Source organism: Prionailurus bengalensis, chromosome B2 (genome assembly GCF_016509475.1).
Source record: "Prionailurus bengalensis isolate Pbe53 chromosome B2, Fcat_Pben_1.1_paternal_pri, whole genome shotgun sequence".
Classification (NCBI taxonomy): Eukaryota; Metazoa; Chordata; class Mammalia; order Carnivora; family Felidae; genus Prionailurus; species Prionailurus bengalensis.
Window position 1 is genome coordinate 38,882,682 of NC_057349.1, and position 24,991 is coordinate 38,907,672.

Below are 24,991 nucleotides of genomic sequence, written 5' to 3' on the forward strand. Positions count from 1 at the left end.
GATGATACAGATTGCCTCCCACGGCTGTTGACAGTCTGATTTCACACATAAACCACGAAACTCACTGCCTGTCTTCTTTCAAAACCCTCGGAGCTCGTAAACAGCAATATCGCTAACTACTGGAGGCTCCCAAATCGACACTGCATTATGGGTTCATAACAGGCAAATCGGCGTCTGTTCCCTTTAAGTAACAGCTCACAGTTTCTTTCCAAATTGGCAGCTCTTATCCCACCCCGTCTCAGGATGCTCCTTTCCTGAACCCGCCAGTGGGGGAGGGGGTGGGTCTCTACAAGCACCCCGTTCAACACAAGCCTCATCCTGCTTACACTTCTGAGAGCATCTCCCCCAAATCTCAGGATGCTCACCTGTAGGCCCCTTTTTCCACGCCCCCCCCCCCCCCCAGTGAAGCTGGAAAGGTTGCATGGGAAACAGAGGGAAGGATGTAAGGTGGAGGGGGAGAGGATGAATACATGTGTGAGCTGGTGGGGGAAGGGAGAGCAGGCCTCGCCATCCCCACCTGCCAGCTTCCTGTCTTTGCCTCCTGATAAATAGGGGATACTAATGGCCAGAGTTTCCATTCCCCCCATCCCGGCACCCGCTGTCACTCAATTAAAAAAAGATAGAGGGCGAGGGCCTGGGGGAGGGGCAGAGGGCTCTGGTTATAAAGCCTGTGGCCAGGAGGTGAGAACACTAAGCCTGGCCTGCCCAGTGCTCTTCCCGTCGTCCCCAGGCAGATTTAGCTGCTGACAGCTGCTTGGGCCTCTGCCGCCAGGCCCTGGCCGGGGAAACTCACCACCTCTCCCCTTTCTCAGTGACTGCGGAGCCACAGCCCCTCCATGGCCCAGAAAGAAGAGGCCGCTGCGGCCGCTGCGGCTGCTGCGCCTGCTGCGCCTGCTGCGCCCGCCTCCCAGAACGGTGAGGATCTGGAAGATCTGGACGACCCTGAGAAGCTGAAGGAGCTGATTGAACTGCCTCCCTTTGAGATCGTCACAGGGTGAGACCTGGGTGTGGGCCGGGTCCCTCTCCCTAGAAGAGTGTGGGCTGGGGCAGGCTGGGGGAATTTAGGATGGGAATAGTAGGGGTCAGGGTCACAGACCTGCAGCCACGAGCCTACCATGCATGGTAGGGGCTGCGGGGGACACAGCTGCAAATTTCGCTTGGCCTCTCGGGGTGACATTTTGGACCCTCTAACCAGGGGGAGGGAGGGCAGCTCCTTAGAGGCAAGGGCCCAGAGAATGAAACCACCGCTTGGGCCTCCTGGTACCAGGATGCCACCTGCCTCTCCAGATACAGGCTGTCGAGTCCTAGGGAGTGTGGTAAGGACAGGGGATGACACAGGCATATTTAAAGATGGCCCCAAAGTACCTCCTCCCTCGACTTCTCTCTGTTGCTGAGAGGGCCTCTCCTCTATCTGTATAGCTCTCACTCTTTCTTTAGAGCTTCTCTCTGGAGTGAAAGATCCTGAGACAGGGAAAACAGACCCACCCTTTCCCAAGGCTGAGTGAGAAGCATTTTTTATTCCCCTTATAGAATTGAATCTGCCCACGGGTTCTTCACAGCCACCCCCAGGGAAACAATAGTTACAGCACAGGTAACAGTCCAGGGCCAGAAGCTTCTGGGCAGAAGAGGCATTCCACCCTCAGCCACAGCCCAGAGGAACAAGGACCCTGAGCAAATGGTCTCCAGGCCCCAAAGAGAGGCCTACATACAGGGTCCCTCTGTCTTGTCCAGATAATGACATCTCCAGGAATAGCACCAAGTGGTCCTTCCTCCTCTTTCCTCTCTGTTCCTTTTGCAGAAGACCCTGCAAAGATCACAGGCAAAGAAAAAGGGGATACATAGACCCATATTCCCTCCCTCAGCTCCCGGGCTTCCTTCATGGGAGTCCCAACAACGCCCACAAACAGAGGAGGGTCCACACTAGGAGAAATTTCAGGAAAAATGGAGGCATGATGTCCTCAGGGGGCAGAGGAGCCTGAGTGGCCATTTGGACTTGCTGTTTGAAGCTTGGCAAGTGATTTTCCACTCCTGGCCTTAGTTTTTTCATTTGTAACATGAGGAAGTTACACTAAGTTGATCCCTAAGGTCCCTTCCAGCTCAGATATTTTCTGATCTCTACGAGAACCTGAGGGGAAAATGCATCCTAGTTCCTAAAGGAAGAATTCAGGCGAGAGCCTGGAACTTGCATTCACCCGTGCCCAACCGACCAATGTCACCCTCCCCCTAGGATTAAAGGAACAGAGGAGCACAGACTAATATAGACCTAGGGAGGGCCTAGGGCTACCAGGCCAGGAGGCCACAATCCAGTGGCTCCCTATAGAAGAGATCCATTTTCTAACCTCTAAGGCTGCTGGTCTATGCTGCCCTTGGTCACACACAGGCACGTGCACACCCACTCTATGCAGTGTTGTGATCTCCCCAGCGCAGGGGCAGGATAGGTCCAGAACAGAATTAGATCATGTGTGTTCAGTTGAACACGCTTTGCGGCCCCAGGGTGGTTGGTCCTAAGGGTTAAATCCTCTGGTGCAGTTTACATTCATCCAGTTTACATTCATCCAGTTTACATATACTCGCACTGGCATGAGCCCATTCAACCCTCAGCACAGGGCTGGGAGAGGGGGTTATGTTATTGCCACTCTACAGATAGGGAAACTGAACCAGGGAGACTCAGTAATTTGTTCAAGACCACAGAACCAGTACGTAGCAGCCTTCTTCTGACCCCAGCCAAGTGTTCTTTCCAAGGCCTCTTATTCATTCTGGGTCCCAGATTTCCCAAACAGGGCTCCACCTGCCTCCATCTGTGAGGTCTACTCAGAGCCTTCTCTGACCCAAGGCACAGAAAAAGAGGTGCAGCAAGGTAGTTTTCTGGGTGCTCTGAAAGCAGTTCAGGACGGAGGTGGAGCCCTGAGAGTTTCCTGGCCATAAGTAACAGCTGTGGAGATCTGTCTCCTGGGCCCCTCTGGGTAAACAGATGGCTTAAAATAGCCCAGAGGTGTGGCTGTGTCTGTGCACCGGACAGGATGAGGGAACAACTTTCCCCTCTTTTCCTCTCCAGATACCCTGGCATCAAGGAGGTCAGCAAAACAGCTCCTCTCCTAGCCTAGACTCCCAGAGGGGATGGGTCTGTCTACACGGCTCCTTAGATTTGGGCCACAAACTAGCAGAAGAGGGAGCAGACAGAGGTGAGGTGAGGTGAGGAAGGCATACCAGGTAGGAATAAGGAGATATGCCCCATTTGTCACGATTCTGGCTTGAATACGGCACTCAAGATAGAAAGCAGACCTAAGAACATTAACAAAATAACATGGTAGGAAGTGCTAGAAAAAGGTCAAAAACTGTCGTGGTGTGCCAAAGCCAACTCACGATGAGAACGGCCTGTATGCATCTCTTTCCAATTTTGCATTCAGTGACTTCATGTTGGTTTCTTGAAATCTCTATAGTGGGAGTATTTACAGAAATCAACAAATGTTAGAAATCACGACTGACTTCCTTCCTTTCTTTCTCTCTTCCTTCCTTTCTTTTTTTCTCTTCCTTTTCTTTCTTTCTTTCTTTCTTTCTTTCTTTCTTTCTTTCTTTTATTTTGTCTTTCCTTTCCTTTTCTTTTTCTTTTCTTTTCTTTTCTTTTTTCTTTCCCTCTTCCCCCCTTTCTCTCTTTCTTTCTTTCTTTCATAGAACTGGGTGTTGAACCAGCACACCAAGGAAAGAGAGAACCCTCTAAACACAAAAGGAAGAGTAGAAAGGGCTCAGGTTTGGTTATGCTTAAGATTGAGCTCTGAGGGGTAAGATTTGAGGCCCAGAGAAGGCACCATCCATCAGTACCAGGTTTAATTTCTTGCGTGTTGACCATTGTCCAAACTCTAAGAGGGTGGATCACTCGACCTATCTTTCAGATAGGAAAACCAAGCCTCAAAGGGATGAGTAATTTGCCCAAAGTTAATGGATGGAGTAGGGTGTAACCCCAGGGCTGTCTGACTCCAAATCACCACACTGCATCTTAAAAAAAAAGCCATAAATGGGAGGCTTCTTATATTCAACAAATATTTACTGAATAAGAATCATTTATTTACTGCCCATTTCCCCCACTAGTATTTAACTTCCATGAGGCCAGGGACTTTGCCTTTTAACTGCTTTATCCCCAGCACAAAAAATAGTGCCTGACTCCTCATAGACACTCAACAGGTATTTGTTGAGTAAGTAAATAACTGAACTGATGAACAAGCACCTATTGTATGTTCGGCTCCCTGCCAGGTATCGGGATAAGGCACTAATTATAGGGAGGGCTTCTGAGAGGAGAGAAGTTCAGGATACATGAAGACCCAGCAGCGCTCTGTGTAGAGGAGAATTCCACGGGTTCGTGCCTCTCTCTGAACTCGGCATGCTTGAGGAAAGCTCTGGGGCATCAAAACTAGTTGTCCCCTCATCTCTCCATCCCAGTGATGAGCGACTGTGGCTCTGCCTAGCAGGCCCCCTGGCTGTGTGTTTGTCTTTGTTGGTCTCTAGTTGTGTTGTATATGATTTTGCATAAAGCTGAACCTGCTATCAAAGGGATTTGCATGGAACAGACATAAATGGCACAGACAGTGACTCCTTTCAACCACTTCTTTAGCTACCAGAGGTTGGCTCCGGCCACATGGGGTACACAGAGAGGACATGCAGGGTTCAGAGGAGAAGGGAGGGCAAGGAGTGAGGGCCTTCGACTCCGCTGTGAATGCCACAAGCCCCTCACGCCTCGCCCTGGTTTCCAGAGCATGTTGGGAAGGCTTGTCCTAGAAAGAATAGAAGACAGCCACTGATTCTGGCCTCCCTGGCTTCCACCGAGGCTGGGGGAAAGTCAAAGTTCCAGCGTGAAGACAGTGCCTCCCAGGAAAAAGGCAGTGAGCTGCTCAGGGCTCACCAAGGGCAGAATCCCATCCAGAATTGCAAATCAGGAGCCAGCAGCCCAGCAAACCCCATCTGGGCTCTAGGAAGTCAGGCTGTTAGAACTCTCTGCTTCTAGTCTCCTTCTGACCATGCCCACTCCTCAGCATCCACTTTGAAAGTGGTCTGGAAAAGGGAGAAGGAAACTGAAACCAGCAACTCTTGCCTCTTCTGAGCAGGGCACAAAAGGTCTGGCAAGGAAAGCTGAGACAAGTCAACACTCAATGACCTATGAGTAGATTTTCCACTCCATGGATTATTTTGGAGCAAATGTTTAATCTCAGACCAGTCTCTGCTGCCTTCCGGGTTGCTTTCTTTCACCGTATAGATTTCTGCTTAGGGAACGCAAATATTTTTAAACGTGAACGTGAGAAAAATATGGTATAAATATATTGCATGTGTTCACATCCTTGCTCCCTCCATCAAGTCGACCATGCTCCAAATGTTCTCTCCCAGATATTAGGATTCTTGGTTTCCTGCCTAGAGAACTGCAATGCCCAGTAGCCTGGGTCTCTGCAAACGAAGTGTGATTGACTTGTGTGCAGGAAGTATGAGGATGTGGTGCTTAAAGAAGGGGGAATGGGGGGGAAGGAATAACACTGTTGGTTTCTGTGCCTGAAGCAGTGGCTGAGCCCAGGTGAAGAAATCTGCTACCCACATGTTTCTCCTGACCACCATGCCGATTAACCCGCGTGTGCGCGCACACACACACACCCCACTTCAGCAGGAAAACACCCGCTGGGGGGACGACAGCAAGGGCTATAAGTAAATATGGTACTCAGGCATCATGCTACTAGGAAAAAAAAAAGATGTTTGTGATTATCTAAGAAATTAGTGTCACTATTTCCTTCCTTCCACTAGCAGGCATAACAGTGTTGACTTATTTTGTGATTCTATAAAATCACCCGAGATGACCATATTGTCTAGCTCCCTGGAGAGATTTCAGCCCTCTCCCACCTCTGTTGCCCTTCAGGGCCTGCTGTTCCAGCCTGTGGGAGGCCCAAAGGACCTCATTTGCCCCTTATGCTCCTTCTGGAAAACCAAGAAGCCCATTGAGAAGCCAAGCAAGCCCAGTTTTTGAACAAGCTGAAAGACTGGGAACCAAGACCTTCCCTGACTTTCCCTTTTTTTTTTTTTTAATGTTTATTTATTTTTGAGAGAGAGAGAGAGTGCAAGCAGGGGAGGAGCAGAGAGAGAGAGAGAGGGAGACACAGAATCCAAAGCAGCTACTAGGCTCTGAGCTGTCAGCACAGAGCCCAACACGAGGCTTCAACCCATGAACTGTGAGATCATGACCTGAGCTGAAGCTGGATGCTTAACCTATGAGCCACCCAGGAGCTCCTCACCGCACACTCCCACTTTTATTTCAATATTGACTTTCCTTTGCCCCTTGAAAGCATTTCCCTTCCTTAGGCACCTAGTCCAGAAGGCCCTGCTGAAGCACAGAGTAGGCTATTGGGCTGCTGGCCAGAGGGGTGGGAAACTGATATTTATAGAGAGGTGAACTTTCTTCCTCTCCCTTGGGTTTCAGGTTTCTCTGGGTCTTCTCCTCCTGTGAAGGGAAGAGGAGGAGGGGAAAGCATCAAAGCTTAAGAGAGGCTGGGAGAAATAGCAGCCTCACACTAACCAGCCAACTCGTAACTATATGCTGGGCCAAGTTCATACTCTCACTGCGCTGCATTTGGCCAAGTTGGAGCAACACTTTTGGGGGCTCCAGAAGGAAACCCAAGGGGCCACACAGGCAGCTATTGGTGAAGCCCCCAACCAGACACACAGTTGTGAATACTTCCAAGGGTTTTGAGAATCCACCATACGGTTGGCTCTGGATAGATTTGGGGGCAGGGGAGTGTCTGGCAAATGGCCTTGAAGAGCATCAAGTGTTTGGACAAGGAAGGTAGGCTTTGTGCTTCTCAGGAGAAAAAAAAAAATCCACTCTGGAAAGTGAAGGTACCATTTAGCAGCCAGTAAAATCTAGGCATGGTCTTGAAGGGTAACTTTCATTGGGGAGAGCTCATTGTAAATGAATTCCCAACAGGGATTGAAATAGGAGAGGAGAACCATTAGGCCATCCATTCTCCCCAAATGTTAAGTAAATAATAAACACATTTGACTGGGGACAGAGGGGTTTAGAGAGCTAAGTATAGTACCCAAAAGAATCCTGGGGCCAGGTCCTCAAACACATCCATCTCCACAGTGGAAACTGAACTTGACAGCAAGAGATATGGAAACTTGGGTGGAGCAAATTTTGCGATGGGGGTGGGGAATACGGCAGGGAAACAGCTCATGTTTTTTCAGCTCTTTGGCACCTGGCTGCTTAGCCCTAAGAAGACAAGGCCCTGGGACATCTGGGATTTCCCTGTAGCCCTGGAAGTTAGAAAGGGAAGGCATGTAGGGCAGTAACAGCAGAGTTCATGGTTGCCACAGGGTATCTTTTGGGGCAACTGCAGAGATTACTTTAACAAAAAAAAAAAAAAAGAAAACATTCAGCCTCTCCAAGCCAGTACTCAATCCCCTCCTCTCCTGACATTTCAATCTCTCCTGTTAAACGCTCGTCATCTCCTTGGCCCTCCAACCTACAATAGGCTTCCCCATTCTAGAAAGACACGCAGACACACAAAGATAAAAACAATCAACTCTGATGCCCTCTCTAGCCCCTTTCCTTTTCTCTCTCCTTCTTTTAACTACAAAACTTTCCCCCAAACCCGGTCTTTTTCTGCTGGTTTCATTTCCTGCTCATCCTAGACATAGTCATCACCAAGTCTGGCGTCCTAAGACACCAAGTGGGCTTGCTTAATTTCAAGCTTTTCCCCAGCCTCACTATCTACCTAAAGCCACCCCGGACGTCACTTTTATTACGTCCTTCCTTACTCAAGAGGCTGTAACAATTTTCTGCTGCCGCCTAAATCAGGGCTAAACAGTCAAGAACCTTGGTGCCTTGTCCTCCATGGCTCCCTGTGCATTTAAAATTAAAATGCTCTCAGCTGTCTTAGCCAGAGTGGAGCTGCTAGCTTATAAGCATCTGGAGGGTAGAGGCCAAGTCTTTTTTTTTTTTTTTTTTTTTTGACATTTAGTCCTTTTTTGAGAAACAGTGTGAGTGGGGGAAGGACAGAGAGAGAGGGAGACACAGAATCCGAAGCAGGCTCCAGGCTCTGAGATGTCAGCACAGAGCCAGACACAGGGCCTGAACTCACAAACCATGGTATCATGACCTGAGCTGAAGTCGGACGCCTCACCGACTGAGCCACCCAGGCACCCCCCAAGTCTTTTTTGACTTTGACATGACTCAATACTACATGTGACCTAAACTCTATCAAGGTACTCTTGGATAGCTTGACCTCAAAGATAAAAGCTTCTTGGACACTTATTGTGTGACAACCCTCCTTCACCTGAGGGAAAAGACAGACTTGAGAAAGTCACCTGGAGAGGGGGGTACTGTGCGTTGTGGGCCAGCCCAGGACCAAGATGCAACAGCCATGAGTGACAAGGAGGAGAAATGGAAGCAGGAAATGTTCCGCAAAATCTTCCAGAAATGGAAGCAGGAAATGTTCCGCAAAATCTTCTTCTTGCTCTATCATGAGAAATTTTACATGCTTGCTACTTTGTAAGATTGCTATTTGAACACTGCTTTTCCAACGTTGCCACCTATTAGAATCATCTGGAGGGTGTGTTTGTTTGTTTGTTTGTTTAATGCTGGTGCCTGGGTTCCCTCCAGACCTTCTGATTTCATTGCCTTGGCATGGGGCCCAGGCACTGACATGTGTAGAGTCCTCTGGGTGATTGGGCTATGTAGCCTCCCGCCAGAGAGTGCTTTAGAAACGCAGGCGCGTGCTGTGTGTTGGAGGGATGGTGGGGGGTTTGGAGACCCTCACTATTGGGGTGACCTGAATGCACACCTCCAAATTCTCTCCCCTGCTCCAGATAACACCTTTCTGAATTCTTTCACGCCGTGTGGTCGCTGATGCTAGCCTGGGCAAGGCCGGCTTTGCCCGGGAGAGCCGACATGTCTCTGAGGCACCGAGGCTGGAGAGCCACCTGCTTTTAGACATAAGCGCTCATCCTTCTTTCTCCTCCCCTGTCCCCTCTGCCCTCTCGCCCCACAGGGAGCGGCTGCCCGTCAATTTCTTTAAGTTTCAGTTCCGGAACGTGGAGTACAGCTCCGGGCGGAACAAGACCTTCCTCTGCTACGTGGTGGAAGCGCAGGGCAAGGGGGGTCAGGTGCAGGCCTCCCGCGGGTACCTGGAGGACGAGCACGCCGCCGCCCACGCCGAGGAGGCCTTCTTCAACACCATCCTGCCGGCCTGCGACCCGGCCGTGCGCTACAACGTCACCTGGTACGTATCGTCCAGCCCCTGTGCCGCCTGCGCCGACCGCATCGTGCGGACCCTCGGCAAGACCAAGAACCTGCGCCTGCTCATCCTGGTGGGGCGCCTCTTCATGTGGGAGGAGCCCGACGTCCAGGCCGCGCTGCGGAGGCTGAAGGAGGCCGGCTGCCGGCTGCGCATCATGAAGCCCCAGGACTTCGAGTACGTCTGGCAGAATTTTGTGGAGCAGGAAGAGGGCGAGTCCAAGGCCTTTGAGCCCTGGGAGGACATTCAGGAGAACTTCCTGTACTACGAAGAGAAGCTGGCGGACATCCTGAAGTAGGCCCGCCGGGCCCAGCCTCACGTGAGTCACGGCGCCCCTGTGGTCTTGTTAGCCTTGAACTTGGGTCGAAGGCTGGCGGGCAGGTGGCAGAGTGCGGGAGGTTTGACCTGGCCAGGAACGAATTTCCCTTCTCTGCTCTGGGGGGGTTGTAAACACATTTTACATCTATTGATTTTTGAGAGACAGAGTTAGTGCACGAGTGGTGGAAGGGCAGAGAGAGGAGACCCAGAATCCGAAGCTGGCTCCAGGCTCTGAGCTGTCAGCACAGAGACCGACGGGGGGCTCGAACCCACAAATCGTGAGATCATGGCCTGAGCTGAAGTCGGACACTCAACCGACTGAGCCACCTAGGCGCCCCGTAAACACATTTTAGAAGATCCCAAGTTTTCCTTTTCTCTTAACTGCAAATTCGTCTCCCTAAACCCTTTTCGTTTCTACCCTGTTGTATCAAATGAACTTTCCCCAGAACTTTGGAATACTCAAAGGTTGACAGGAATCTTCAAGCTTTGGTGAGACCGAGTGACCTGCCGTGGTCAGACTGTCCCTCAAGAAGCATGCCCCCACTGGCGTTGAGTCCAGACTTACTGACTCCGGACATCTTCTGGAGGCCCTGTTCCCACCCCCAATTGCAATCTTACCATTCCATTGTCCTGTAATGTAGGCTTTTCATTCCTTCAAATGTAACTTTTTCATTTGGGGTACTTTTGAAAGTCCCCAAATGGATTTGTATTCAACTTATTATTATTTTGCCAGAGAGGCTTTCATGTTTTCAAATAAATGGTTCGGCCTTGAAGGAGACCAATAATTTCGGTGTGAATATACAACACAAGAACATTTTTCTTACTTTGAGAAGACCTCAGCGGAACTCATAGAAAAATGCTGTATTCAGGAATGGGGATACCACAGCAACAAGTTCCTCTATGCAGGAATATAGAAAAGGTTAAAAAGATGTTTGTAAATGAGACAGCAGCTCAGAAGTAGCCTCCTACAGACATCAAGATGTGACAGAACTGGAAGTAAAGATTAGCTATTTAGGCAAATAATTAGGACACAATTAAGGCCAACTTGGCCTCTTGCTGAGGGTAAATTAGACTCTCACAGAAACAGGCCGATTACCCTCAGGAAAGAGGGTAAAAGATCCTTTGCTAACTTTTTTTGAGTTCGGTCTGATCTAGTTTGCTCCCGCAGAAATGCTATAACCAAGTCCCTTCACAAGGCCTGAGTTACTGATCAAGATCCTCCAGAAACGAAGAAAGGGTCTTTACCACCCTCTTCTCCAACTTAAATTCTGGAACAATTCACATATTAACAAAATGTGAATGCAGCATGCTTCTATGAAGCTTCTATGAAGCGATGAAGCTTCTATGAAGCGATCCAATTTACTCTTGGTCTCTCTCACCCTTAATATTCTTAAGAGAACATGTGGCTTCATAGACACGTTTTTGGAAATATCAATGTTCTGGAGCTCGATGTTGCCAGACGTCTGCTATTAGACATGCACACAGGGTGCCTGATAATTCTCCAGCTGAGCATTTGCCAATCCGAGAGGACATGATTTTTGGCCATTTTTTACAAAAAGCAGGGCCCATTGAATTCAGTGAGAATATGGTCACGTAATGCAACATGGTATTCTGTTCACATAAAATATGACACCGCTCTAGTGGTGGCGAGTGATAAAAATAGATTTCTAAGGGTGACTTCTGAAAATACCAAACTTTTAAACACCTTGAGAATTATATTAGTGTAGGTGCTATCACTGTAATTATAAACCCTACTCAGACTCCAGAATGATGAATGGTAGCTTAATTTTAACTATAGTATACTTTCTTCGTAAATGCCTTTCTGAGTCACAGGCCACTTCTTCCAGCTGCCTAACCAGCAAGTCTTCAGAGATGCGTGTGTGTGCATGTGCGCGCACCTGTGCACGCACGTTGTTTCTTCCATTAAGTTAAATAATTAGATAGCTAAATCTGCTATAAAAAGTAAGCATTTCAAGGAGGATTAAAAGGAGCTTTTAATTTTGGATAATTGAGGGTTGTATCTTACGCTAATCTAAACGGAAGTAAAATAGATAAATCAGTTTGAGGGGAAAGTCCATTTCCAAGTCAAATTATTTTAAAATAAAATACTATTGGACATGTTCCACCTTATAAGCCTCTTTCCATTAGTGTACATGACCGTATTATCTGGACCCATTAACATGCTTCTCTGTACTGTATTTGAGTTATTCATGTTCCTGAAGGGAAAGGTTAAAATGTACCCAGTTTAAAAAAAAAAAAAAAAAAAAAAGGCATGAAATCCAGTTGTAATCTAAAAGCCCTAAAGAACAACTCCGCTTAGAATACTAAGAAATGGGCATTTGTTAAAGAAAATTTGCCCTACGTTTCTTATTCCATCTTTTTAAAAAAAATGACAGAATAGGACTTAACCATGTATCTAACTCAAGAGAATAGAATTAAAGTAGGGATCTTCTGGGGTTTTCCCTGTGTGAACCACACCAAAACATGAATAGAGCAAACCTAACACTGGGAACAGTGGAAATCACAGGCAACTGGGGGAGAAATTCAGATTGCTGGGGAGGGCACACAGAGACCTCAGCTCAAAAGAAACTCTTCATTGGGGCCAGCAGAGCTCTCAGTAACATGCTTTCTTGTTTTCTCACTAAGGTCTGCCTGCTGCCACCAGGAGACAGCAGTGACATGTATGGCCATCTGGGACATGTCTGACTTCCTAATACCACTTGAGCTGGACAACATTGGACACCAACCAATCCTCCTGCACAGGCCCTCCAAGGACTCTAAATATACTGCTCATGCTGTAAATCATTTAAGCCATGGCTCTCTCTAAGGCTGCTCTAAGGCTGCTCTTGGGAAAAGTGAGTTGCAAGGAAAATGACAACTGCATATAGGCCGCAGGCATCTGTGGGGCTGAGGGGCCTAATTATTCCCCCAAATGGGTGGCTTTGAGGCAAAGAGCCTCAGACCCAAGGTTTGTGCAGATCTTTGAAATATGTCCGGATGTGTATTTGTTAAGTTGTTTTTGTTTTTTTTTTTTTTTTAAAGAAAGATAGCAACATTAATAAAAGAAGTGGTGTGGTTTTTCTGTGACCAGGTTTTTTAGGGAACTTGGACATTTAGAAGTTACTATGTACAGTGAACAAGTCCTAGGAATAGGGACGCTCCCAGGCTATGAGCCAAGCCAGGATATTAGAAAGTGGAAGGGAGGCTTAATCCAGGGCTTGTCCAGGCAACACAGGATACTAACTCTCCTAGGCGGACTTCCCACCCCAGTCTTGACCTTTATCCAGTATTTTCTTCTGTGATTACTTGTAATTGAGTGCCTTTTCCCTTCTCTGAAGACAAGGAATATGGCGGAGGGTGAAACAAAGGCAGGGGAAATCTGTTTACAAGATATCCATGTTCCGACTGCCAACTAATAAGCAATTAGCATCTTAAGGAGAGGATAAGTAGGATTTCAATGTTCAGACACACATACTGTAGGAGTAGTTGGTATGTGGTACTCAATGGTGATGGCAGGATGGTGTCAAGTCTCGTTTCTTAAAAGGCTTGAGTCTTATGGAGAAGCAAAATTTCACATGTGAATTTCTGGGTGTTTGCCAAACTCTAACTAGGTTTCCAGGAATAATGTGCTCATTCTATCAGACCATGCCTCTTCTTCCCAAGCTTCAAGTGTGATAAATCGTCAGAATTTGACCCCAAGACTATATGCAAATAACAAAGCACTTTATCGTATCCCTGCTGAGTCCCAGAATTCCACTTACAGCCAGTCCTCCACAAGACTAGTCTTTGTTCAAAGAATCATCAAGGCTCATACTCCATGAAAAAAATTAACCCTAATTCCTTTAAATGTAGAAGCCTACAAAATCAATGTTTTGAGCCAAAAGCAAAGATTTATTTGCATAAACAAAATACTTTCATTCTAAGGTTGCTCTTACCATCCCACTCTCATTCTCTGTGTTTTGTATTTAGACATTTCTTTTACCCCTTCGGTTTTACCATATGTGGACAGAAGTGAAGCTTCAAGAAAACCTAACAATGAACTTGGCCCTGCACTACCCCTACCCAACAACATGAACTTGTCTGTTCCAGAGATACAAAAGTGAAGTACTTTTTGAAACTGCTGCCTCCTATCAGGCTGCAGTGTGATAAGAACACGAGTCTAAAGTACAAAGATTATATTTAACTGGTGTTTCCATAGTGTTTCAGCAACCCCCTTCTGAAAACCAGTTCTTTTATACTTGAGTAAGCAGCAAGTCCCAGGACAGACCCAGAATTCACTCTAGGGAGAAAATCAATAGTTGGGTCTCGCTATTTTAACTTTTTTAAAAAAGCTGATTTATTTTGAGAGAGCGAGAGAGCCACCATGCAAGCGGGGGAGGGGCAGAGAGAGAGGGAACAAGAGAATCCCAAGCGGACTCCGTGGTGATGTGGGGCTCAGACCCAAGAACCATGAGATCATGACCTGAGCCAAAACCAAGAGTCGGGACATTCTACTGACTGAGTCACCCTGGGACCCCTAACTTTAATTTTTTTTATTTCAAGTAGGCTGTACACCCAATGTGGGGCTTGAAAGCAAGGCCCTGCCATTAAGAGCTGCATGCTCTACTGACTGAACCAGCCAGGTGCCCTTGTTTTAATACCATAGTAATGGTAAAACAGAAAATTCCACTAGTTTTCCCAACACCTTTGATACTGAATCCGGGGACATACTCTTTCACCATGAGCACAGGAGTGGACAAAGTGGTGCTCTCTTAGCTTAGAAAGAAAAGGGGACTAATATTTACTATTCTCCATTCCAGCTGGCTGCATACCACAACCTTCTGCTGCTTAAAAGCACAAAGAAATATAGCCAGCCCTCCACCCCACCCCAAACTACCAAACTAGAATTTCTGAAGGAAGTGGGCCTTTTTCTTAAAAAGATTCATAAGGATTTTGTTGAGAGCCGCTGATTTGTTGAGTCATTACTCTGCCCTGAGCAATTCAGCAGGCATTTACTATGTTACCTCATTTGTTTCATGGCTGAATTCATACACGTTCAGTCACAGAAGCTTTGTGGTGGAAGAAGAAAGAGTTCACCAGGAAGGGATTCTAAACCCTCCTTTCCAGAAATACTGACCCACAGTTCTTGTCCATTCTGATTTCTTCTCACCTTGCTGCTCTTCCCCCTGGACCCTTTGTCTGATTTCTCCCAATTAATTTTCAGGCGAATCTTCCATTACCCAGGTCCAGAACAACAGATGTGTGTACAGAACCTCACTAGACCCCAAAAGAAAAGATATTTATTCTTCCATTTCTGTCACCACAAATATCTTGTTAACAACATAACACTCATCTTTGTAATTTAAACAAAACAAAACCCATCACTCTCTCCTAGGATGAACGTGACATTAGATTAATACTAAGCAAACTCACAAATGACAAAAGATGGAAAATTAACTGAAATGTTCATCCTTCCTGAAATTTCTCTTAAACAGCAGAGAAGTATAATCAATGCTGCCACCCAGTGGCAAGCCAAACAAGTCAGGAAGCATCCTGGAGAAAACAGGGGTCAGAGGCCCAACATCCGGTTTCCTTGCCTCCTATCAGGCCATCTACTCCTTACCTTGCAAAAAACATCACAGCAACATTTCCCAAGCAATCCCTCCTCCACAGTTCCAGTCCAATCATGAGAATACAGTAACCCAAGTCTGGCCTGTGACACAGACTACTTCACATGAAATTTCCCCTGACCGAGGACTTAAATAGGCCAGTTCACCCAGTGCTATGGTCCAGTAGGGGTTAAAACAGGAGAATGTGGACACATCCAAAGCGCCCGTCTGTTCAGAGTGTGTACACAGTAATTCTGATGTCTGTTGCTTCAAACACCTCCTCAATCATTGCAGATACGTTTTCCCATTGCAGACGATCAAGACCACATCCAATCCTGAAAAAGACAAAACATCTCCGCTGGTTGTGATGAAGCTATCTGAGAAGGCACTTCTTTCCACCTCCCTTAGGCTGTACGCACTGAAAGCAAAAAGACAAATGATCTGGCCTCACACCTAGGCAGCTATGGCGGGAGTCCGCAAGTTAATTCCTGTTGTGAGTCACCTAAGGCTGTTCCTAGACAGCCCCAACATCCAATAGCTGTCACTTCTCTTTTGCCTAATAAGGTACCACTTCTCAATTGTTTGAGGCTACATTTAGAAAATGTATAACTGCAGTGATATGGGAACCTCACTATCCTTCTAGATCTATTGATAAAAACTAGCTGGTATTTTTAAAATACGCTTATGATAAAGGAATGGAAGGTGAAGGAAGGTAAAAAGAAGGCCAAAGGACAGGATCTCTGCAAAAAGGAAATCAAAATAAAATGTCGGGAAGTCCTGAGCTGATTGCATTTCAGTCTTTGCAACACCCTGGTGAAACATCAATCAGCCCATAAAACTCTACTACTACCTGGCACCTTTCTTCTAACATGTTACCTTATTGATCCTCAATATCCCTACAGGAAAAAAAAAGAAGACTTAATATTGCTAATTTCACATAATTAAATCCCTGAAAAAACTGTGATAAAAACACCCAACAATTTCTGATACATAAGTCACGAATACATTAAAGCCCAAGGTAAGATGAGGGACCTTGTAGCCACATTTATAATTAACGTGGAGCTTGAAGCAAACCTGCATGCATGGTCAGCACTGACTAAAAACTAGACTGACAGGAAGAGAAATGACCCCAAGCCTATTTCCTAAAATGAAAGTAAAGAGCATGTTGAACCCCCAAAGTCATTCCCTTAAGTTCCCAATAGCTAGGGTCTAAGACATTACATAAGTGACGTATCCTCTGGCTACTACCCACATGGACTACAAAACAAGCATGCAGATTAGAAGGCAGTGATAATTTATAACTTTTTCTGTACCAGATTAACGGGCTTGGGATACCTGAAGTGGCCCAGAAGAAAATCACAATTGCTCAGATTTGGTTCTTAAGCTTTTACTCCTTCAAGAACAGAGTCTCAGCCTTAGATAGAAGATGTCCAGATTCAACAGAGAGGACTCAACAACATGTCCTCCCGACTAAGCAGGCTGTGTGTTTTAATTATTCTGATTCATTCAACACAGGCTAAGAAATGGGTAAAACGTAGCCTGAGGTCTGACAACTGGTTCACTGGTGATGTTAAAAAGCTTTTAAATTTGTCCACTTTTAAGCCTGTATTTTGAGTGAGGCTTTCAAGTCATTTGTCTCCCGGTGAGACAGCAAATGTCACCACTCGATTACAAGTATTCATTCGGGGCCCTGGATTTCCTTGCCTGGGCATAGAGAGGTCGGTGACTCCATTCTTCAGACAGTGGGACTTCATGGCCTCTAAACTCTTCTGTAAGTTTTCATAAGTTGGCTTATGTGAAGCCCTTTTCTTTGTAATCTGAGTACAAAGAATGAATTTAAAACTTCCATTAGTCCAAAATGATAGCCAAAGAAAAGCCGTCACATTCTCACAACATCCTGATCATTAAAAAACTATATACTTTCAGAATTCCTTAGAGCAGGACAAATCTCATATTGTCCCTTCCAGTTATGGGAGGCCCTCAGGAAAATCCACTAAACAGGGCCTGAGAAACCCAGAGAGCACCATGTAATAACTTTTCCTTTTCCCAAGAAGCCCAGGAGATTAGCAGGCCGTGCCTATTGTCTATTGTTTTTAAACAAGGTAGGTCAAAGTCTCTGTGCCACTTCCAAGAGATAAGCAATGTATCTGTAACAAGAACCCATACCACCTAAAAACTTCCTGTTATGTCTATTTATTTAGAAACCACAGTTGTTTGCTTTTCATTTCTCTATAAAGAACAAAGAGAAACTGGTAGTGTTCCAAACAAGACTGGAAGTCACATCGACCTTAAGGACAGCATCCCAAGGGCTTAAGGCATGTCCCCGTTCAGTGTGCTATCCACATCAGACTGGTAGTGGGTTGGCTGCTCTAAGTCGCTCAGCACCATCACCAAGCAGCCACACTCCTTCCAGGGCCTAAAGGACATATGGACAGTGGAAGAATCCCACATTGAGGCAGAAGGCAGGAGAAGAGCTAAGTAATACTAGGCACTGCATTTGAGAGGGAAGAACAAAAGAAAAACTCCTTTGGGATATCCATCTTTTGAGATATGTTTCTATCTCACCATAATTAGGAAAGAATTAAGGCACGGGGGACATCCCTAATTTTTCCAAGTCTTAGAACACAGGCTTTTGGTAGTTGTCACAGTGGAGCTGGGAGGCAGCCTCGTGCTCCTTTCCAACGCAGTGCTCCCAATAGCCACCACCACTGGATCTGGGCTGGCATGGATCAGAAGTTGTGGCCATCTATGTCTGTCTAGAACGGAACATCACGAGCAACACAAATGCAGCAGCCCACATCCAGTCCTTAGAACACCATAAGAACTGACCCTCGTCTTACCAAGTAATATATATATCGCCCATCTCTCTTCAGAACAGCCACTTCTCCAGATTTCTTTTCTACAAAAAAGTTATTTAATAGTAGAAAGGTATTTAAAAAAACAACACCGATTTGCATTCTTCAATTTAAAATAAAATCTTTACAGATTTGACTTCAGTACTAAATAATTTCAACTCTGAAGAAACCTAGGGTCTCTGTTAACACTTTGTTTCTTATCAGCCTTCCTTAACCTCCAGCTTTCTTATCCGTTTTCTGTCTTGTTTTCCTCTTATCCCGTCCTGCCCATATTTTCAAATACACCCTTACTTATTCACTTAAAAAACTTTTAGTAACTTTTTCTTTTACATATAAAGAGTTACTGTGTTAAGCATTATGGAGCACAGAGATGTGTAAAAGTTCCTAATTGGTGAAGAGCTTTCAATGAAGGGAAGGTGTCCCGTTTACAAAGAACTACAATAAAAAGCAGTATAAACTTTTAATGGAATCACCAGTGGAGTCTCCGACCCGGTAAGCCTGGACCGTGATCTGAGCAACTATTGCCAAAGCTCTGCATGTGATTCTAACTCCTGTCTCTGGTTTAAAATCACTGGTAAAGTGATGGGAACGATCCGTAAGGAAGAGGTTTTAAACTCCTCTTTGAGGAGTAAGTAAAATATGGGTAGACAGGATCTTGAATGCCTAGTTAACACCTATGGACTTCGTTAAGCACTTCTGTTATTAAAAGTTTCAGAAAACTGAAGTAATATCAACAAAGTTTAATGACAGAGGAAGAGATTAGAAACGTTTATGAGAATTCAAGTTTGGTGTGATGAAGACCCAAACTGTAGGCCATTTTTGTAGAGGAAAACCTTAATCTGAAGAGTTCAAGTTCTCAGTGGTTGGGAACCACTGCATGTATATCCTAATAATTAAAATGTAACAGGTGATCAAGACAGTCTAGCCAAGGCGGACGAGTAAAGCTGTTTTTCAAAACTCACGTTGATTTAACAGCTCCTGCACCCCTCCAAATTTCTTCTTGAAAAGGACAGCTATCCCAGCACCCATTCGACAATCCTCACTGATACAGTGGGCTAAAGAGTCTGTTTTGGGGCATGCAAAAAGGTCTCCTTTCACATAAGTGATCTAAAATGTGAAGAAGGGAAAAGAAAGGTTTTATTTGATACAGAAAAACACTAAGATATTTCTTTCATTTTCCTTTATTGTGTCTCCCACCACTGCCCCTCCTTGATTTAAAACCAAATCTGCTGCGGCACCTGGGTGGCTCAGTCAGTTGAGAGACCGACTCCTGATTTCGGCTCAGGTCATGACCTCATGATTTGACACTGAGCCCCAGGCTGCAAAAACAGCGTGGAGCCTGCTTGGGATGCGCACCCGTGCGCGCTCTCTCTCAAAACAAATAAATAAACGTTAAAAAATAAATAAAACCAAAGCTGAAGAATTTAAGGAGTTAACTACAACAAATTAAAGCATGTGTAAGAGAAAAGTGATCATGATCTCTGCCTCGTACTGTATCAGCCTTTCTGAAGCAAATCAGCTGGGGAGGGAGGAAGACAATTCAATTATGGCTTTAATTAAAGTGTTTATGCTTTTGACCTTAATTATTCTGAATTTCAGTTCACCAATAAGTTAATAGTTGCTACGCACTCTGCTTCCTTCTGGATCTTCATTAGGGCTGCCGGCCATGATACTGAGTCGCTATTTCCAGAACTTAGGTGTTTCTTCAGCTACGAGAAGGGAAAAGGAAAAAGGCTTAGGCAGCCTGAACATATTATATTCAAATTCCCTGACCACCCACTTGGTAGTCTTCTTCCCCCACCATTTATCGCTGAATGGGAGTTCGTTCAGGCTCTATAAAGTAATACAAAATTCTTCTGGGGCAAGAATGAGGAAGGATGGCTAGCTAGGTCTGGAGGCGGCCGGGCCCCGCTCGCATTTCGCGCTTTCCTTGGGGGCGCCCCGCTCGGCCAGGGGAAGGAAAGGCGGTCCCTACGACTCGTCTCCTCCTTTTTCCGCGCCCGGGCAAGGCGGATTCAGGACTGTCTCTTCTCTGCAAAACCAAAAGTATTCCCCAGTGGGTCTGGCACACGAGACAAAAGGAGGGACTTGGCCACAGTCCCGCTGAGCAACCGAGGAGTGTCTGGACCAGGGGAGTTGTACCGCCGAACCGCAGGCGGGGAGAGGGAAAGAGGCCTCTCAAGGAAGGCTCGCCCCCATCTGCTCGTGGGGGGGGGGGGGGACGGGACGGGGAAGGAGTCTAGAGAGGCCTCCCGTTCTGTCTCCCACCCTAGGGCAGGTCAGCGAGGGAATAGGGCCTGTCCTAGAGTCCCGTGGGAAGGAGAGAGAAGGCTCCCTCAAAGCCCCAACATACCGGGGTTACCCTTCCACCTGGAAAGGAGTCGGCCGTTGCGAAGTCCCGCCCCGCGGGGAAGGGCTCCGGATCCAGCCCTGGTAGGTGGGAAGCAGCAGACGAACCCAGACACAGAACCAATCCAGCCACAGCCCTTAATTGCACGCACCTAAAATGGCCGCCCACCACCCGGGAGCGGGGCGGAAACAAGCCTCTCTAGCAAGCCAGCCGAACTCGCACTCTTTGGTAATAGCCGCCGAACTTCCGGCGGTAAAATCCGTGGAAAGTCCCGCCGCCGCCCGGGCATGCGTAACGAGACAGCTCGCCGCGAGTGGGGAAGAACGGCGCTTGCGCCTTAGCCCCAGGGGTGTGTCTCCAGCCACCGCAGAGAAGGGGGTGGGCAGTTGGCAAAGAAGATAGTTAGCGCCTGCGTAGTACTATGTTTAGGGCGGTGTTTGAGTTCAAGGATCTGGCGCGTCCAGAAGGCGCCTGCGTATTCCTTCTGCTGGAGATGGTGTCGAATCAGGAAAGTGGGCGTGGCTCCAGGGAACGCCTGCGCGATGCTCCCTCAACTGGGGGTGGGGTGAACCAGATGCTGGGGTTAGGGGGCGTGGTCTCAGGGGCGCCTGCGCCGAGGCGGTTGGAGGGAGGCCCGATTCCCCTTTGTTCGGGTTCGCCATTTTGCGAGGCAGCGGCAGTGGCGGCGGCAGCGGCGGCTGGAGCCTCTGATTGGGTTTCGGGGTCCGGTACTGGAGCCAATCAGCGCGGGCAGCGAACCGGGGGAGCGAGGCACGGTGAGTGTGAGGAGCCAATATCCAGCGGCCCAGAGCCGGCCCCAGCGCCCCGATTGGCGGGTCTCGCTGACCACTCAGGAGAGGCCCAGGCGCCCGTCGAGCCCCGGGAGTCTAGCTGAGCCTAGCCGAGCGGGGCGGCCGGCGGCCCCGGCCGACGGCCTGTGAGCGCCCCGGGCCACTCCCGGCCGAGGCCTGCAGGGGGCCGCCCCGCGCGGGGATGGCGCTCTCGGGAGCGAGCACCTCTGGGTCCAGACCCTTGCTGGGTGGCTGTGCCAGTTGGGGATGCGTCCGCATTCTCCCGGCCCTTAGGCCCAATTTGTCAGGCCACAGGCTCGGGGTTGGTGGGCCTGCCTGCCACGAACGCCCAGACACGCAGGTGCACACACGCTCGGGGCCTTGGCGATCTCCTTCAGATCGTTCGGGCTTCATACTGAAGCCCTCCTTTACACCCTCCACGCTGCGGCCTTCGGGACGGGAAATCTCCCACGAGGGCCCGCGATCCCCAGTCTTCCGAGAGCTGGGTCTGCCTGTGTGCAGCCCACCTGGGTCGCGAGTGAGGCCCGGGGAAGGTACGCGCCGCGGCCACGGGGCCCAGAGAGCGGCGGGGAGAGGGAGCCGGCCCGCCCCCGCCTCGGCGCCCTGCAGGCCCGCCCCCGCCGTCTCCCGGGTCGGGGAGGGGGTCCGTTAGTGCGCCCACCCTCCTGCCCCGACGCGCCCCTCCTCTGTGCACGCTCAGCCTGGGTCTCCGGCCCGCCGCCGTTACCACCCCCTTTTGGCTCGTCATTTCCTCTCCTCCCCGCCCCGCTCGCCGGGGCAGAACCGCACACCTCCGTCTTGGAGTCCGACCAAGCGGTCTCCCTTTCTTGTCCTGGCTGTACAGCTGGCCAGCCCCTTCGGTGCCTGGAGCGTCACTCTTAGAAGATTGCCAGCCCTGCTCATTCCTTTTCCCGGAGCAACTCTTGTTTCTCACATCAGTAGTCTTCTCCATTGCTCATCCTGTGAACTCTCTTTTCTTTGGGAATGTAGAATTCTTTTGTTGTTGTTGTTTTCCTTTCACCTTTTTGTGTCCCTTTGAATGTGTCAGGCTTGACCCATTAGCTCAGTCCATGGGCATCTTTTGATTTATTTATTTTTGTATACTTTCCAACTCCACGTTAACGTTTTGTAAGCGGATATTTGTAGAAACTTCACAGTGTTGTGGGATTTTCGTTAGGGTGAGAAGAAGAATGCTGACAGCCATGTCTCTAGCAGTTAATTTGTACCAAGCAGCGATCTGTGTGCTGGGGAGGAATTAGGTAGAGGTAAATAGCAAATAACCTTACTTCCCTGCTGGAGATTGACAAGCGAACGACTAATTAATCCTAACGGTACAATGAGGCCAAGTTCAATTCTGTAAAGTACTGATGTGTGAGCTACCCACAGCCTCAGTGGAAGACTCAGTGTTGCCACACTTTTCACCGGCCTTGGAGGACAATGGGATTTCTGCAGACAGGAAGGAATGGAAGAGCACTACTCACAGAAAAGAACATGTGCGGAAGCACCAAACTGTGCTTTTGGAAGTGGGGGACCCGACGGGATGGGCTAGGACACTGGGCAGTTCTGATGACAATTTAGGCTGGAAAGCCCAGTTGGTAAAAGTGCCTGTATATCTTGATAAGAATTTTCAGAAGCAGTTAATTTTTTGTAGGTTCAGATGGAAGAAATCTGAAAGTATGTGTTTTTTTTTTCCCAGGGTTGGAAAAACAAGTTTCTGACCTGTGAGCTTCTGCTCCATAACAGCATCTGAGTTTTGGGGCAGAAAGGGAGATTTTTCTCCTAGGACTTTAGAAATTTTTACTCAACCACCTACTACAGTCCCTGGCACATAGAGGAGGTCTTAAGTATATGGTGCCCATTTTTTTTTTTTTTAACGTTTATTTATTTTTGAGACAGAGAGAGACAGCATGAAGGGGGAAGGGGCAGAGAGAGAAGGAGACACAGAACTGGAAGCAGGCTCCAGGCTCTGAGCCATCAGCCCAGAGCCCGACGTGGGGCTCAAACTCACAGACTGCGAGATTGTGACCTGAGCTGAAGTCGGACCCTTAACCGACTGCGCCACCCAGGCGCCTCTATGGTGCCCATTTTTATAATCATATTTAAGGCCATAAAACCGGTAGGTTTCAGAAAACTCCTGATCCAGTGCTCTCTCCACTATGAAAACTTCAGAGACAGGTTTTTTTGTTTTCATTTTTTAAAATCATCTTTAAAGATGATGATAAGTAGTAAATAAGGTTATTTACTATTTACCTCTACCATGAAAGATGTTTAAGTCAACTTAAATTCATTTAATCCTTGGACATCGTCCACATTAATAGGTGGGCACCATGTCTAAGGCATTTTTTAAAACATTTATGTTTGCTTTTTGAATATTGTTTTAACCTTGGCATGTAAAAACAGATATGTCTAGTCACTTTAAAACCACCAAGCACTTTCACTAGACTTCTTTCCAAAAGGCAGTTTATAAATTAGAGTCTGGTCTCTGTTGTGTTACACATCTCTAGAGCCTCCACCGTGTGCAGAAGAACTTCTTTGCCTGGAATTTTAAGAGACTATATTCTAGCATCTAGCTTTCTTCTCTTGACATGGAGCTTTTAGTCCGCTGTTCATATCCTGCAGTTACTCTGTCCTTGCTTTTATGCTGTCTCTTCATTTAGAGTACTCCACCCCTTCCCACATCATCACATTTATAAATCCTTCTCACACTTTGGACCAGATCAGATGCCACATTTTCCTAGAGACTTCCTTGACTTAACTGTCCCCAAGTGGAAGAAATGTCTGTTCTCCATATTACCTGTTTCTCTCTTAGGGTTCCAGTAAAGATTTTTACTTTACCAAACTTAAAGACTCTTTGAAGTTAGGATCTTCGTCGGGGTTTTCTTTTTATTTCTGAAACCTTGAGGGTGGTGTCTCGCAGGTGGTGCATCATTAGTGGAGACAAGGAGTGAGTTAGGAACTCCAATCCAGAAATCTCTTGGACAGTAGGGAAGGGACAGTTATTTTTTTCTCCGGCCTTTTCACAAACAGATCAGGACTCATTTGCTGAGTTGTGAAGTCAATTTGCTGAGCAGTGCTGCTAATTTTTTATAATGCAATAGGAAATATTAATGTGTACCTTAGGTTACACAAATCTAAGTATTCACAGAACTTGTTTCAGTTACTTTTTTTTCCTCTGTTATGTATGTGGTGATTCGTGATAGAAAATGTGTTTCTTCCTGTAAATTGTGGTCAAAAAAGTTTGGAAGCACTGTTACAGCCTTTACCTGGCAGTGATTATTAAGTATGGTAATTTTGAGGGGCTTTTCACATGCTTATGGTTGAGTTTTGGGAAATTTTCATTTTAAAACGTGTATAGAGCCACATAGAATGGATTCCTAGTAGTTAGCTACATTTAAGAGTTCTGCACCTTGAATTGGGAAAGAAGGGGATTTTCGTGCTCGCCAAAATAGAGACACACTCGCTCTTTTGAGGGAGAAACTGTTAGGATCAAGAGCTGGACCGAGTAAATCTGGCCGACTTAATTTTGTTCAAAGCTTGGGCAGAAAAGCACTCGAGGAAAGACAGTGTCACATTATATTGCAGTTTTGCTAACTGAAGCTTGTGGTAATAGGAGCACGTGGCTTCAGTGAAGCCAGTTGGGTACGTTCTCCCCATTAGCAGTCTCAGTATCATGCGGCAATCTGAATCTCTCATTAATGTGAGACAGAATTAGACTGAGAACTGCTTCCTTTTTTACCCGTCAAGGTATAATGGATTGAAAAGTCTTTAAATTAGAGTGTTTGTATTGCCAGGATAAACTAGGTAA

The 24,991-nt window shown here is 47.1% G+C and overlaps 3 protein-coding genes across 18 annotated transcripts in view; 2 read left to right on the plus strand and 1 right to left on the minus strand.

Moving 5' to 3' along the window:
• The first annotated feature begins 670 nt into the window (after positions 1-670).
• APOBEC2 (apolipoprotein B mRNA editing enzyme catalytic subunit 2) lies at positions 671-12,659 on the plus strand. The gene is made up of 3 exons (XM_043591344.1): positions 671-994; positions 9,018-9,582; positions 12,228-12,659. The coding sequence occupies exons 1-2, from the start codon at positions 837-839 to the stop codon at positions 9,559-9,561; spliced, it is 702 nt and encodes a 233-aa protein (XP_043447279.1). The 5' UTR covers positions 671-836; the 3' UTR covers positions 9,562-9,582; positions 12,228-12,659.
• A 2,184-nt stretch (positions 12,660-14,843) lies between these two features.
• Positions 14,844-20,691, minus strand: OARD1 (O-acyl-ADP-ribose deacylase 1). Of its 4 annotated transcripts, none has more exons than XM_043591346.1 (6): positions 20,526-20,691; positions 19,654-19,733; positions 18,987-19,131; positions 18,010-18,068; positions 16,874-16,986; positions 14,844-15,504 (listed from the first exon to the last, which is right to left on the minus strand). In XM_043591346.1, the coding sequence occupies exons 2-6, from the start codon at positions 19,690-19,692 to the stop codon at positions 15,402-15,404; spliced, it is 459 nt and encodes a 152-aa protein (XP_043447281.1). In that variant the 5' UTR covers positions 19,693-19,733; positions 20,526-20,691; the 3' UTR covers positions 14,844-15,401. The 4 variants fall into 4 exon arrangements, with proteins under 4 accessions (XP_043447281.1, XP_043447280.1, XP_043447282.1 ...); XM_043591345.1 differs by lacking the exon at positions 20,526-20,691 and adding an exon at positions 20,378-20,519; XM_043591347.1 differs by lacking the exon at positions 20,526-20,691 and adding an exon at positions 19,826-19,849.
• A 309-nt stretch (positions 20,692-21,000) lies between these two features.
• NFYA (nuclear transcription factor Y subunit alpha) overlaps positions 21,001-24,991 on the plus strand; it is a 33,308-nt gene continuing 29,317 nt past the window's right edge. For 4 of the 13 annotated variants that reach the window (XM_043591337.1, XM_043591340.1, XM_043591339.1 and 1 more), the window contains exon 1: positions 21,015-21,150. The gene's annotated coding sequence lies outside the window, so the exon portion shown is untranslated. Of the gene's footprint in view, positions 21,151-24,991 lie in introns of all 13 variants that reach the window. The other 9 variants (XM_043591331.1, XM_043591334.1, XM_043591329.1 and 6 more) reach the window with 5 other exon arrangements.